The sequence below is a fragment of the Gavialis gangeticus genome, unplaced genomic scaffold, assembly GCF_001723915.1.
Source record: "Gavialis gangeticus isolate Ggan-Ray unplaced genomic scaffold, GavGan_comp1, whole genome shotgun sequence".
Taxonomy (NCBI): Eukaryota; Metazoa; Chordata; order Crocodylia; family Gavialidae; genus Gavialis; species Gavialis gangeticus.
The window spans coordinates 111,246,655-111,262,496 of NW_017729022.1; the positions used below are offsets into that span (position 1 = coordinate 111,246,655).

At 39.9% G+C, this 15,842-nt stretch overlaps 1 protein-coding gene across 1 annotated transcript in view; it reads left to right on the top strand.

The window, feature by feature from the left end:
- The window catches only part of MRPS35 (mitochondrial ribosomal protein S35), a 59,999-nt gene extending 47,038 nt beyond the window's left edge, over positions 1-12,961 (top strand). The window contains exon 9 of the mRNA XM_019515852.1: positions 11,536-12,961. Within this exon, the coding sequence (XP_019371397.1) occupies positions 11,536-11,814 (279 nt within the window). The 3' untranslated portion in view covers positions 11,815-12,961. The remainder of the gene's footprint in view (positions 1-11,535) is intronic.
- The last annotated feature ends 2,881 nt before the right edge of the window (positions 12,962-15,842 follow it).

Genomic DNA, 15,842 nt, shown 5'->3' on the forward strand with positions numbered 1-15,842 from the left:
ACTTGTCAGTGTTGAAACCCATCCTGTTCTCATCCGCCCACCCTGTAACCTGTCTAAGTCCAATTGTAACCTATTCCTCCCTTCTGGCGTGCCCACATCCCCCCCACATCTTGGTCTCGTCAACAAATTTGAACAGGGTGCTTTTTACCCCCTTGTCCAAGTCACTGATGAAGATGTTGAACAGTGCGGGCCTGAGGATTGAGCCCTGCAGAACCCCACTGCCCACATCCCTCCAGGTCGAAAACGACCCGTTCACCACTACTCTCTGGGTGCGGCCCTCCAGCCAGTTGGCGACCCATTTGACTGTGTAGGTGTCGACATGACAGTCCCCCAGTTTTTTAATGAGAATGGGGTGAGAGACCGTGTCGAAAGCCTTCCTAAAGTCCAGAAAGACTACAGCCACTGCTACCCCTGCATTAAGGATTTTGTGACCTGGTCATAGAAGGCCACCAGGTTGGTCTGACAGGACCTGCCTCTAATGAACCCGTGTTGGTTGCCCCTAAGCATAATCTCCCCTGCTGGCACCTCACGGATGTGTGCCAGGATAATTCTCTCAAAAAGCTTACCCAGGATCGAGGTAAGACTAACTGGCCTATAGTTTCCCAGGTCCTCCGTCCTCCCTTTTTTGAAGGTGGGAACCACGTTGGCCCTCTTCCAGTCCTCTGGCGCCACACCAGAGCACCACAAGTTCTCGTAAAGCCGTGCCAGGGGTCCTGCAGTGACCTCAGCTAATTCCCTCAGCACTCTGGGGTGGAGATCATCCAGACCAGCTGATTTAAATGTGTGCAGTCCCTCCAGAAGTTCCCTGACTAGATCCTCACTGACCCTTGGCCTAGGTGCGCCTCCGCTGGGGCCTGGTGCGGGGACTGATCTGGTCCCTGCTCAGGAAAATGGAGGCAAAGAAGTTGTTAAATAAGTTTAGCTTTGTCATCTGGTGTGACGACCAGATTTCCTAGCGTGTCTTGCAGGGACCCCACGTTACCCGGTACCTTCTTTTTGCCCCCTGTGTATTTAAAAAACAACTTCTTGTTCTCCTTGATCTGGGTAGCTAGTCCCAGTTCCATCTCTGCCTTAGCCTTCCTGACCGCCCCCCACAGCCGCGAGCAACCGCAGTATAGTCCTCCCTGGTGATGGCCCCTCCCTTCCATTGGGTGTATGCCTCCCTTTTAGCTAGGAGACATTCCTGGGTGCTTTTGGTGAGCCATGGGGTGAGCTTATGTTTGTTTGCAAAGTGGTATTGCTCCCCCTCCTTGAGTTATGGTTCTTAATCTGTTTTGCTTAAATGGAGGGAGAGAAAACAATAACTCTTCATCCATTCTTCTGATTCCAGACTCCACAGGTCATTTATCACAGGCAAAGTGAAAATGTACGGGAATCTGTTTAATCAATGGGCTGACACTAAATTTAGTTATTTTGCAAAGCACCATGGTGATAGCGACAAAAGTGGGTAGTGAAAACAATCATTTCCACTACCCCTATACAGGCCATTTTATAGAATAGTTAAACCTATTAGGCTTTCTTATGCATCTTTATTGAGATTGTAGGCAAATTCAAGTGCTACCATGCTTTTAAGCAACCTCTGAAGGCTACACACTTAATTTGGCTAACAATCTCATTAAAGATGTATAAGAAAGCAGATGCTTGGTTAACCTTTCTGATTCTGTCTGGTTTGCTGTCATGACTTACTGGGGTTTTTTAGGTGTGTGTTTGGGTTTTGTTTTTTTTTTTTTAGCAAATTTTAATGGATGTATCAGGAATAAAAACATGAGGTGCTGACAGACGTGGAAAAATGCACTTTACCAGAAGCAGCAGCATGTTACTTTGACCTGGTTCTGCAGCTTCTGTATAGATTGGGCACTTCAGCACAGCTTTTTGGTGCTTTTAGCTAAAGCTGATTCAACCAGCTATTAGATTAAAATGCCAAAAAAGCTCCAGATCTGTACAGATGTTGGGAAAGCTGGGTGTGGCTCACACAGTGCCTCTCCTGGGCAGGCACTGGGCTTGGTGAGGGAGTGTGCTGAGTTTAAAGTGAAGCATGGGGTTTTTTTTTCATGTTTGTAAGCCCTGGAGTCTCAGCTGCCGCCTTGTACCCAGATTAGAACTGCACTTTGAATACGAGCACTTGACAGATGTTAAGTTTTTTGTTTTGTTTGGTTTTTTCTCCCAGATGAGCCAAGAAATGGAAACTTAAAGTTGTATTTAAAAACAAAATAAATAAATACTGCGCATTTCAAATCTCATGTTTTAAAGTCCCTTAAGTAATATTAACTGTGCTTCTAGTGTTACCACAGAATAAATCAATTAGGAGAGTACTGCTAAAGAAAGCACCATGTTCATTCCCTCACTGACTGCAGAAAATTCTAGATTTGATATCCTGCATCCTATAGTGTTTATAGTATGTGAACTTAACTTTGCTTCACTTCCCTCTATTTGATTATGTGTTTAGGGCTGGTGAATAAACTGATAGAGCAAGTCTAGACAACATACTATGTTTTGGGAATTATTTTTTGCCTCTGACTCCCTTTATGACAAATAATGAACTGACACCAAAAGAAAAAGGACAGATACTTGATGAGCATCTCACTTAAACTTATAGTTATGTGTATGTTTGCTGTTATTGCATATTAGTGTAATAGCTCTAAAAATATATTAAAAAATCTTTAACCGTATTGTATAAAAAGAATGATAGTATGCTGCCATCAAGTGGTTGAGAGGCATAAACTGATCTCTCTTCTGATTCACCTAGGAATATAGAATAGTCACTGGGTGAGGGATAAACTTCTATCACAGGCTTAGAAACAGAGTGAACCAAATAAGACTATCCAAGTCAATTTCCAATATGGAAGGAAGTTTATAGTGGTTACTATATAGGCTTCGTTGTCTTTTCCCAATCTCAAATATTAGGAACGATAAAATTAACAAACTGGCTGAAGACATTTAATCAGGTTGGCTGAGACTGAAAGAGTTTACCAATTTTTTTTTTCTTTTGGATTCAGTTTCATATGAATTTTCAATAGGGACAAGTCATATATACTGAAAGGAATAATTTAAGTTTTATACTTGAAATGTAAATTAACTGTCACCATGGGGGGGGAAAAAAAAAAGGCTTCTCGTAATGGAATGTTCAGTGAAGACATCTGCTCTGTGTACAATATGCTGAAAAACACTTGCATATGAATCCATGCTGACTGTTCCTGACCTTGTTCTCATCTAGTTGCTTCACAAAGGATTTTCTGAGGACCTACTCCATGATCTTGCTAGGTATAGAAGTCATGCGGGCTGGTCTGTAATTCTCTACAACCTCCTCCTTCCCTTTCTTAAAGATGGGCAATATATTTTCTCTTTTCCAATCATCTAAGACCTCATGTGACCACCATGAATTCTCAAAGAGGCTTGTCAGTGACTTGAAACCACCACAGTTAATTCCTTCAATACCCTCCAGTGCATCCCATCCAGCCTTGCTGACTTGGAAGCATCTAGCTTCTCTAAGTAATCCCCAATTTATTCTTCTGCTCTCTATACCGTTTGTCTTCTTTCTTATCTTTGCTGCCAACTGCACTTGTGATCTAGTAGGTGTCCCTGTTTGTGAAGACTGAAATAAAGACACTGAATACTTCAGCCTTCTCTGTAACTAAATTGTGTTTTGCGTTCTGTAAAGGACCTGTGGCTTTTTTGATGTTCCACTTAATAGTTCCTCCCTATAGATAGATAGCCAGCTACATATCCGATTATATAATCTATCAATATGAGTGGCAAGCAGTGAAACATTATATGCATACGTGTCTGCCTGTCTGTCATGGGTATGTATATGTGTGTGTCTCTATCTAGAAAGATAGATTTATATAGAGAGAAATATCTCTCTCTCTCTGTGTAAATCTATATATATATATGATATAGATAGACACACACACATATACAACATCTAACTCTCTCCATATGGGGGAAGATACTGACCCATCACATAGCTACATCATCAGTTTCAAACTGGAAACTGACCACTGATCATTTAAACACTGGAAAATGAAGCCAGGTTCTCTCCGCAGAAGAGCTGTGGCTGATCTTTCCGAACAAGCAAACCTTTTATATCCATTCCCAGTTACATCTGAAATTATGCCTTGACCTTCCTAAATTCCTTTTTGAGTTTCAATTCACTGAAGAGATTGCTGTCTAGTCAGTCTGGTCTCCTGTTAAACTTCTTATTTTGCTTTGGGCTAGCTTGCTCCTGTGCCTTTGAGAAGGCTTTCTTAAAGTACAGCCAACTACCCTGGACTACTTTTTCCTTCACACTTATGTCCTGGCATCCTACCCACCAGTTCCTCGTGTTAGTTAAAGTCTGCTTTTCTGAAGCCCTGTGCTCTAATTCTGTTGCTTTTCTTCATTCCTTGCCTAAGGATCTTGAACTCTAATCCTTTCATTAGCACTGTCACCCAAGTTACCTGACACCTTTGCATTCTCAAGCAATTCTTCCCTGTTTGTGAACATTAAGTTAAGAAGAGCTTCCCCCATAGTTGGCCTCTTAAAGATCTTAAAGTCTATTAATTTTTTTTTCTGGGAGGGGGATCTCTGTATTCAAACTGAGGAATAGTAGTGATAGTACTGCTCCATAGTCCTCATAATGATTGCCCGAAGGCCCATATTCACCAAGCTTCCACATATAAGCCCACATGTAAGCTCAACTCTGAAAGTTCTGCTTAGGTTCAGTATGAGGTCAGCCCAACTGCTGTTTGCCTTCTTGCCCATCCTCTTCTGCAGTGTGCTTGAGATTTGTTTCTAGATGTATGGATCTAAAACACGAGACCATTAGTCATAATCCCACAGACTTCCGACTTCCTGCCCTTCTGCCCCCCCCTTCCCCCCCGCTTCTCTCTGTCTTCAAGCAGTGAAACATGGGAGAAGGGACTAGCAATCCACAGGCTGACTTCTAGAGGGGTTCCACAGGGGTACCCACAATACGTACCTTCTAGTGCCAAGAAATAAGCATAATGTGTGCTCAGCTTTGGCATAGCACAACATATGACAAGGTGTGATATGGACGAGAAAGGTTGACCCTGATCATGAGGCCTGCTGTAGAAGCATAAACTGTAAGTGAGGCTACAAGACCATCTTTCTCAGGCACTTCATATTTTGTTCTGTGACCAAGGTCCTGATTAGTTCTTCACCACTTAAATTTCCTCCTTCTTTTCCATGCTTTGCTTGCATTATTCCTGCAATAGTGCAGTCTCTTACTATATTTCCTTCTCTGAATATTTATTCCAACTTCCATGGTGCTTCATGCCTTATGTCCTGGCTATATTTCTGAGGTAGAAATAGCTGCTGTTCAGGACCAGGACGTAACAGTCCTGGCCACCTGTTCATTCCAGCTGTTCTTCAGAGGCAAAAAAGAATGTTAGAAAGAAGTCTTGACTACTTGTTTATAGTCCCCCACAACAATTACTAGCACCGAGGAAGTGGGGTGGGGAGGAGGTGGTGCGGATAGAGAGAGATGAAATGGAAACCATGCTCATTGTCTACCTCCCTGCTTTTAAGAGAGATTTCAGTTGGTATGGAAAGGTAGTTAACTGTGTTAGTCTGGGTAAAGAGACAAACACTTCAGTATCCCTATCACAAATATCATATACCTCTAGTTGTAAACTCTAATCAAAGTAAGATTTCAGTGCTAAATATCTGGCTTCCTTCTTGAAGGCTGTGTATTGTAAATCCCCACTACTAATACATGAAGTTTATTGCTCAGGATGTTAAGGAGAAAGAGGGGTAGTACCAAATGACAAATTAAGTTTGTCTAGGGAGAGTCGCTCAAAAGAACTATTTTTTCCCTCCTATGAACACTTGTATTCTACACGTCTGCCTGGCAGCTGAACTTTAAGCTACTTCCAAAGGTCTTCTAAGTTTGGAAGTGTGCCTGCCTGCATAGGCAGTGTTGATATAGCCATACTTGTACTTTAAAATCCCACTTTAGCATATTTTGCTAGCCTGCATGGTCAACAAGCCCTTAGTGTAAGGTGCATTGGTACCACTCTTCACAGTATTTGGTACCAGTTTCATTCTGATCTTTCTCTCTTGTACTGCTAGCTAAGAACTTTTAAGTTTAGTTCTATTATATAGCATATTCTCAGAAATTAAGATATAAAAAGTTTTGCCAATTTCTTTGTTTCTGAAAGATGCTCAGCTGATCTAGTAGGCTTCAGTACATTGCCATGCATTATTATATGGGAGCCTGAGGGAGTATACAAGTAAATAAAATCCATTATGTTTCAGCATAGTACGAAGAGAACATACCCTGGAATGACTATCTTGTGGTTAAACCTCTGCTTGCTGCTACAGGAGGAGAAAACTCAGTAAAATGCTTATGGGTGCGGGGAGGCTGTGTTTTGTGTGGTGGGGTTTGGAAAGCATTAAGTCTTTAACATATTAAATATTCAAGCTGTTGACAAGAAAATTGACTAACTTGAGTTCTAGTCACATTGGTAATTTGTGTGCCACTTTTTAAATTATTTTTAATTAAAGTAGTTTAACTGCACTTTTTCCAGAAGGGGACATACCAAAAGAATTGACAGCCTTAATCCAATATAAGACTGCAGCAGACAACTTGTCAATGTTAAGCTAGAAGAAAAACGTAGAAAATGTTATTTCAGTGTCTGCTCAAGCAATTAAAAATTGCTCCTTTTTATATACTTATATCTTTGGGGGGGGGTGTCTGTGTAGTGTGTATACATACATATGTATATGTTAGTGGTTCTTATATAGAAATACTGTATATTGACATTAGCTTGAATCCAATTTTAGTGTTAAAGCTATGTCAGCACTTCAATTATAAGCTCATATTTAGGAAGGTTTATAACTGGTATAAAAGACTTGCTCAGGAACAAATCTTTATTGTAATTATGGTATTTTAGAAAGTTGTCTGGTAACATTTATCTTCAGGGAGTGAAAAAAAATCCCCAAACCTCATTTAATACCTGTTTCAGACATTCTCTAAGCTTTTATTTTAAAAAAAAATTACAGCTTTCATTCAGAAATGTTGACTGGAGTAGCAGTTGAAATGACTACTTCACGCTACTTCACGGTCAGGGCGGCTAGGGTCTGGAACCAACTTTCAAGAGAAGTGGTGCTGGCCCCTACCCTGGGGGTCTTTAGGAGGAGGTTAGATAAACACCTTGCTGGGGTCATTTGACCCCAGTACTCTTTCCTGCCATGGCAGGGGGTCGGACTTGATGATCTACTCAGGTCCCTTCCGACCCTAGAAACTATGAAACTATGACTAAGTAAATGCATCTCTAGGCAGATCTGGCTAATGCTTCTTGAAAATAGCTTGTGTGTGTTTGACATAGTGGGGCAGCTCTTTCAGTGTAGTTTATTGGGTAAATATATAGTTAATGTTTTTAATATGTTGTTGCAACTTGTCCAGAAAATGGTGAACAAAGATTGAATATTCCAGCTCTCACTATATCATGCACTCAAATGCATCTTACTTACAAGGGAAGAAGTGGGCAGTTAACAAAATTCTGAGTTAAGACTTCATTTTCAGTAATGAAATAAAAACATAAGTATGCCTTGTTCCCCTCTTTTTATAATATTTAAAACTGAGATGCCAATGTTTCTGTAGCATTTCTGTGACTCAGGGTTCACATAGGGGCCTGACCATCTTAGTGTGCTTTATCAGATGGAAATATAATTCCAGATTCACTTTTACTCTTGTAGTAAATCTAGTTGAAAAGGTCTCTAAGCTTTTATTAAGTACAGTCAGGCTGCACAAATCTAGTTTCCATTCAATTTCCTGTTTATGACTCTAGGTATGGTAGGATAACATTTCATTTTGAAGGGTGGCCACCAACATTGCAGCAAAGATACTGACTTCTTATACAAGGGCTAAGCAATATATTTCAAAATCCACTCCCATCCTCACACCTAGCAGTTTTATTTTAAGAATTGTTTTGACTGTCCAGACTGTTGGCAACATTTTCGAAACAAGTAATATTTAACAATTTCATTGGCCAGTGCTGCTCCAGAGAGATGGGGCAAGTTTGTTAATCTGTTTATTGGCATTCATCTTTGAAATCCCATAGGTTAATTTGTATAGAGAAGGATTTTCCTGGTGAGATAAATGTAATGACCATAATTAGTTCTGACTGCATCTGCTGGATCTACGAGGTGTTCAGAGGTCTCGCAATGATCTTTTGTTGAACTGTGGACATGACTCTGACAAGTATGTTTGGTCCAGAGGCTGACCAGGTGCAACACTCATATTCTATTACTCTTGAGAAACTCTATCCCTGTGAGAGAATTTTTTTTTTATTGTTTCAAAGGCCAGACAAAATATCATGGAGAGCTAGTACTAGTATGCTGTGATTGTTATGCAGAGTGGGATGGTAGTTTTGCTGATTTTTAGGAATTTATAAGTTTCAGCATTCATCCCAAAATTTCATGGTCCCTAAAAGGGGCACATTGTGTACAAGTTTACTCATGTGCTGCAGGTACAGCTTACAGTATTCATCTATTTTTTCCCCCTCTAGTAGCTCAACGAAATTCTTTTACTTCTTTGTTGTGTTGTGCCCAGGTTCCTGATGTCGGTCATGTGAGCCTTTTAGTGATGTTAATCACTGTTTCTAACTAAACATTTGGACATGCAGATTTCAAAAAGAGCTTCCATTTAGCATATACAGGATGTAAGAGGAGTTTAGAGCATTTGTAAATTCAGATAGTGAAGCTGAAGTGCACAGATTACATTTGCATCCATATGTTGGAAAATAAAGATTTTGTTTTAGAAATTATTAGATATTAAATACTACTGTTCTGCTGAGTGTGAGAGAAGTCCAAATATTAAGACAAACCCCTACTACATTTGATAGATTTCTGAATTCCACACTTGTTTGTTTCTAATGAAACTTAATTAGGGGTTGGAATAGCCAGAGGATTATAGAAGAGCTGTGGCTGATGAGGGATTTTCATAAATCTATATGATGCAAAGCCTTCAGTGCTTGTTTCAGTTTTTCCCCACAGAAATAATGCTATTTAGAAATTATTTCTATAGAGAGATTACTGCAATGAAAACAACTATTTTCAACCTTACCGTTTTTATATCATGTTGTTCTCAATTGTGCATCTGAAGATGCATTTAATATGGGGGAGGGAGTTTGGAGGAGGGGGGTTTCTTCATATAATGATATACAATTTGAAAGACATTTTACTTTATTGCTGTTTACATATACAAGAATGACAGGGTACTTAAAGATCCATTTGGGATATCTTTTAAACAGCTGGTGAAGCAAGGCAAGGATCTGTGGAGTAAGAGCCACTTTTATCTATGCTTGCTCTTTGGAAGGACCGTTACAAAGTCCAAATGCCCACGGGCAGTGGGCTGAAAACAGAAAAGCTTCTGTTTGCAGTTGCAGCATCTTGTGAGATTAGGTTGATTAAATAGAATATAACTGCCATTTCATGGATAGAGATCCTCAATCTCAAAATTGAGGAGCAATTTGTGAGTTGCAGGAAACCAAAGATAAATACATAATGCTTTTCCTCTTGTGTCCAGTAAACCTGAGGGATGCTGTCTCCCACCATAGTTCAAATCAGCAGTCTGTTTTCTTTGATTTCTTACATTCAATGAGATTGCAGCCTTAATATTGCTAGGAAGTTTGACTAACTAGTAACTGTAAAAGATTGAGCTTCTAGGATAAAGTCTTTAAATTGTTCAGTACACACAGGATACATATTACTTTTTCTTCTCCAGCCATTTGATGTTCTGGATCTGTTGGCTTCCTTATATAGGTTGCAGTTTCTAAGCAAATTCTCCAGTTGTTTATCTCTAAGCATTTGCTTTGCCCCACACTCAAGCTGGGTTCTCCTTCAGGGTTGCTTTTGTGTTTTGGTGCTCAGTTTTTGTGGCTTTCCCATGGCAAATTCCTTTGGGCTCATTGGATAGTATTAAATAAAGGAGCAGAGCCTCTGTTGTAGAATCACAAGGAATTCTTCAATACACTCATGATGTGTACCTTCTTTTAGGTGGACACACTCTGACTTCTGTTTAGCCTCCTTGTTCAGCACATATGGTGGGGTCTCACTGAATATGGAGTAAGATTATAGCAGCAAGAACCTTCAGTCTGTTCTGGTTGTCAGTTGTGGAAAGACTCCTTGCTTAGGAAAGCAGGTGTATCAGGCAAATATCTAAGATGCCAGCTGCAACTCTGCAGGACAGCAGCAGTATAAAATCTTCTGATGATATCAACCACCATACCTTCTTCCTCTGCATGTTGCTGGGAACCATTCTTCTGCTCTCCACCCATATCCTCAGTTATAGAGAATCTGATTATCCTCTCTTTGGGAGTCCTAAGTCAGACCTCTGCAACACAATTATAATTTTCACCATCCTGTTATGGCTGGAAAGGAGAGATACTAAGTGGGCATTCAGCTTAGGAAATTTGATTGCAAGAGGGATGAATATGTGAGAGAATAGTATGTCAGTAGCAGAGTATAAGATGCATGTCACTACTGATTGTTCCATTACTCAATCTAAAGCTAGGTAGCCATCATGGCTGCTGACAGACCTGGGGCTGGGGGGGGGAAACCCCAGCACTTTACTTTCAGTTTGATGTGCCCCCATGCCAAGTGCAGCACATTCCCAGAAGAGGAACTGCATTAGTTTGATCAGCTGATTGAATCAGTTACTATATAAGTGCCAAAACCCCTACTGAATTGCCCAATATATACAGATGCTGGGGAGCCAAGTCATACTATGCAGTTCCCCTTCCAGTAAAGCACCATTTTTTTTATCATAGACAACAGCAGCCCATAACAGTACCTTTTTTTTACAATGGTTAACCAAATACCTGAAGTATAATTAAATTGGGGTCCATTGCATGAGGTATCCTGAAATGGTTGAGGTAGGGCCCAAATTGGATTGGGGTAGGATTAGCCAGTCTGTGTACACACACTGGGATTAGCAGAATAAATTCTTATTAGTCCAAATTAGTTGATATCTAGTGTAGCCAAACCATTCCTAACACAAACCTTGGGCCAGATTCCAATATCAGCAGTGAAGCAATTGTTTTTCCCCTTGCATTGGAGTTTGAATATTAATTAGTAGTTTTACATAGCTGAACAACAAGATAATTTTTTCTTCTTATAATTCATTTGATTCATTATACTTCATGAATTTTGTTCCCACCTACCCCAGCTCTGATTTTTTTTTACCCTGAAAGATACAGCAAGGATTTTCAGGTATATATTTATAGGTACACTTTAACTTAAGTGGGGTGTGTCATATATGTGTCATTTTACTCTGCAGAAGGCAAGCAAAAACCCTGGGCAGCTTTTGAGTTTCACTTAATCCCTATTTCAAGGACTTGCATGAATAAGCCTTGTGTCTGTGCTCTGTATGTGGAATGAGCTCCAAATGGGACAAAAATTTGTTTTGTTTTTTCCTACCGTGTAAGTTTTGGAGGTGTGTGGGACAATATTGAGATTTCTCTTGCTAGTTGTTGCTTCAGTACTCAATTACCAACAAGGTTTTAAGGTGGTGATTTTTTTTTTTTGTTCCAGAAAACTGAGAAGTGGGAAAGTGAAAAGACTGATGCAGACATGGAGGAATATAGCTGGGAGAATTCCTGCTCTCAGAAGAATGTCTTGGACACACTTCTGCGAATAAAAGCTGCAGAGAAAATCAGTGATGTACCTAGGGAAGAACTGCTTGCTTCTGAGATAGTCGAGAACTACAAAAACTCTGTGGTCCTGCTTAAAAACGAGGGGGAAACAGAGGATAACGTGTCTAAGTACAAGGAATCAGTTAAGAAACTGCTGAATCTGCAAGGATTCCAGTGAAAATAGACTTGCTTAAGTATAAAGGTGAAAATGTGTTATTAATACCTTTGTATAAAATTCAGATTAGCTATCCATAATGTCTAAGCATCTTCTTTCTTCGAGTTTTTAAAAAATTAACTAAACCCAAATGTGGGTGATTATAGAATTCGGAAAGTATCAGCGATGCTTAAATTCAGTCATGGGAAAAGTTTATACACTATCATGGTCCACAAACATCATTTGTGTATGAATAAAACTTGTATTAGTTCTTGTCTGGCAAGCCATCAAAATGAATGCCCATTGCTTTGAATTTGCCATTCAACAGGTGCTAGTGTGGAACATGGTGGATCCATAACCAATCTTTTGATCCATCAGAAACTTAAGCATGACTTTGGCCAAGTCACCACGGGCACAGTTATTAAAAAAGTACGTAAGAGATTTCGGGCTAACAAGTTCCACTGACTTGTAATACGACTTAAATTCATATGTGACAACATTCACTTTTAGAATGGGAGTTGATACCTAAACCTCTTGGGTACTTTTGAAAATGTGACCCTTAGGTTTTCTGTGTCTCTGTTCTTTGGGGATTATATTTCCCTGCCTCTAAGGTATTGGAAAATAAACACATTTAAGATGTTAATGCTCATATATTATGCTAGGACAGGGATTGGCAACCTACACTCAACCAAGTCACTGGATCCAGCCCACAGAGCTAGGGTTTTCTTGGGTAACCTTGGTGGCTGGTAGCTTTGCCCATGCCATGCCAAGCTGCAGCCAGGTGGTGGGGAACTTTTTGTGTTTGCAGCACCACAGTCAGGCAGTGGAGAGAAGCATAAGTGTAGAAAAGCAGTGGTGACAGCCAGGTCTTAATATCAGCATGTCAGACCCACCCTGGGCTGTTCCAATCTACTTGCCAGAAACTATTGCTGACAGCTGTGCTAGAAAGCCAAATAAGCAACTTGCATAGAAATGGTATACCCAATGGAAAAGGAACAGGATAAGGTAAACCTTGAAATAGGAAATAGACAAACTAGTGAGTTGAAGGCTAATGAGAATTGATTTCCAGGATACCATCATGCATAAAGAAGGAAAAAGGAGAAAATGGAGGTTGGATGCATACAGGATAAAATCTTGTATACCTATACAAGATGTATATAGAATAAGTAAGCAAGTAATGTATTGTTGCATGAACAAAAGGGATTTTAATGAAAGGACATAGACTGTTAAATGAGTGAAGTATAAATTAGAGTGTGACATTTTTGGTACAGGAGGAGGTGTATTAACTTGTCTATCATGAGTGAACCTGGGAAATCTTGGTGTGGGAAATGATTGCTTGCAGCTGCTTGTTACCAGGTGTAGAAGAAAACATGATACGAATGAGTGTTATTCCTTTGACTTTTTTTTATTTGAACAGAAGTGGTGTTGAAAACCAAAACTGCCAACAATTTTCAGGTATACAACACGTTATCTTCAAGAGGAGACTGGACAGGGATCTGGCTGGGGTCTTATGACCCCTCCCACCCCCAGTGCTCATTGCTGCCCATGGCAGGGGGTCGGACTAGATGATCTGTCCAGGTCCCTTCTGACTATGATTTTAACACTGATCAAAAATAGTTTCTTTAATAGCAACAAATATTCAGAAAAATTAGTCGTACAACTGATTTGGTTACTCTTCTTTCTTTTGTTAAAAAAGAAATATCAAAAATAGAATGCACAGAGAATGCATAGCTAATTATGCCAAGAGTTTGACTTTCAGGTTTACAAACATAATTCCTGTGTTGGGGGAAAGGGGTGTTAATCAGAATTAGATATTGTAAATCCTTGATATGTAATAAGGCCAAACTGGTAACCTAATGCTCCACTCCCGAGCCACAGCTAGTTAAAAGGAAAACAGTTAAGAGCATGGGTATGAACCCTGGCTAGGGAGGAGGAAAATTACTTCTGTATAATGTTATTTGGGACTCCACGGGAAGCCTTCTGCCTGGCTTCAATCTTTTGGCATTAAGGCCTCTATATGCTGCAGCTCATGTCATATCCACAGGTGGCTAGTGACTCCCTTAAGGGAGTGGCATTGTCATAGGGATTCTGTCTAGTAGGACACAATTTTCCATATAGGCAGAAGTCTCTTTAAAAAAGAAAGAATATTTAAATCGTTGCTACAGAATCCTTATAATTGCTACTATCAAGATTAAAAAAATGTTTGCATGACCATCCTATCTTCAGTCTTGTCATGTCATAGTTATTTACCTTCTAGACAAATTTTCCCTTCTTTCAGCTCTGCATCAAGGTGAATTTTATTTCTGAAAGGTTGAGGTGTTTCAGGGAATGGTCCAGCTGTTTTTGAAAGAGAGAGAGGAGGTGAAGGTAAAAACATTTTCCCACTTGAAAAATATTTGTGTGTTGCAATTTTGACTTGGAAAATACCATGAATTGTTGAAGAGTGTCTGGCCTTTTTCTAGAGTAAGTTTGTTTTCATTATTTACAATTGAGAAATTTACTAGACTTGTCATGGTTCATTTAGAGCATTAGGCCAGCATGCATAACTTTTGCTTCATGTAGAACAGCTAATCACTGCAAACTTGCTTAAGTAACTTTCCAGGTGGTTTGAGATGCTTAAAATGTAATAAGATTCCTTTTCTTGCTACTGTTGCTCTTCCCCTTTAAGTTGCCCTCATGTGCAGGGAAGTCAGAGCCAGGAGGTACTGAATTCTATATCTTTCTACAACTGAGGTCAGTTCACTTTTGCAGGCTTTATTAATCCTGCCCTATATAGTGAGCACTCCATGTAAAATCACTGTAGTTTTGAGGGTCAAAGTTTGGCTTAGAAACATCTTCATTGGAATAAGAGGAGGAGGGCACAGGAAATTGATTTGTTTGCAACTATCTTAGCGTTTGGAAATCATCTTCAGCAATTTGATATCATTAACACCATATGTAATAGAGGATGGGCTAAGAAATAGAAAATGAATTAAATACTAGTTTCTCTATTAAGTGTTCAGGCTTGGCCTCGGCTATACTTTTTTATTCCCAGAAACACAGAATAAGAGTTCCTAGATTGTGATGTCCTCGATCAGAGATGACACATTACCAGAGTTGTCAGGCTAAGTGGTCCTGTCTACAACCTCTAAACTCTGTTAGCTAGCAAAAAGCTAAAAGTAGAACTCCAAGGAACAGAAGTTGGAACTTGCTTTTCTAGTTTTCTTTTCATTCCTTCTGCCCCTTATTAAAAAGAAAAACATTACATTGAAATTTAAAAAGAATCTCTTAATACAACAGTAGGGCTTTATAAAAGTTGCATGCACTTTGTGATAGTACCTTGTTATTATAGGCTGAAACATTATCAGACAAGGCTACTAAATGTGTTCCTTTGGGACCACTGTCCTGTCCTCACAGATGCAGATTGCTCATTCCAAATGCAACAATTTTCTCTGAGGGGGGGGAAAAAAATCTACTTGCAGTGAGAAAATTCTCACTCCAGTGGAAGCAGCTCAGATTAGCACTGTCTTTTTAGTGCTTACCTATATGGTCTCAGAATCCTTGTTTCTTCTTTGCACTTTATTTTTGGACATTATCATATTTACCTACATACCACACCTACCTCTTCCCAAAAATTAGCCCTCTAAAATTGGGGTACATCTTTTAGGAGAGGAAGCTGATCTCCACACCAAAGTGGAGGCATAGAGATGCTAGAGTGGCTGCTAGGGATGTTCTGGGCTTTGCTGTATCAAGGAAGGATGGAGTCCAGTCCCTTCTTGTCACTCGCTTGCTACAGCTCCAGAGGTACAGGTTTAACCCTGTCACTGCCAAATTGGCAACAGCTTTTGGCCAAGGAGGGTTAAACTTGTAGCTCCGGAGCTGCAGTTTAGAGTATGGGTGACACGGACAGCTGAACTATGCCCATCCTGTATGTAACCAGAACGTTCAGCCATGTTGATCCCAGGCTGTGACAGTTAAGATTCTGGAAAAATAGTTTTTCTTTAAGTTGAATGTCTTTTATTTGTGAGGGTGTGATATATGAGTAATATGGTACTACTTTACCCCCCCCCCCC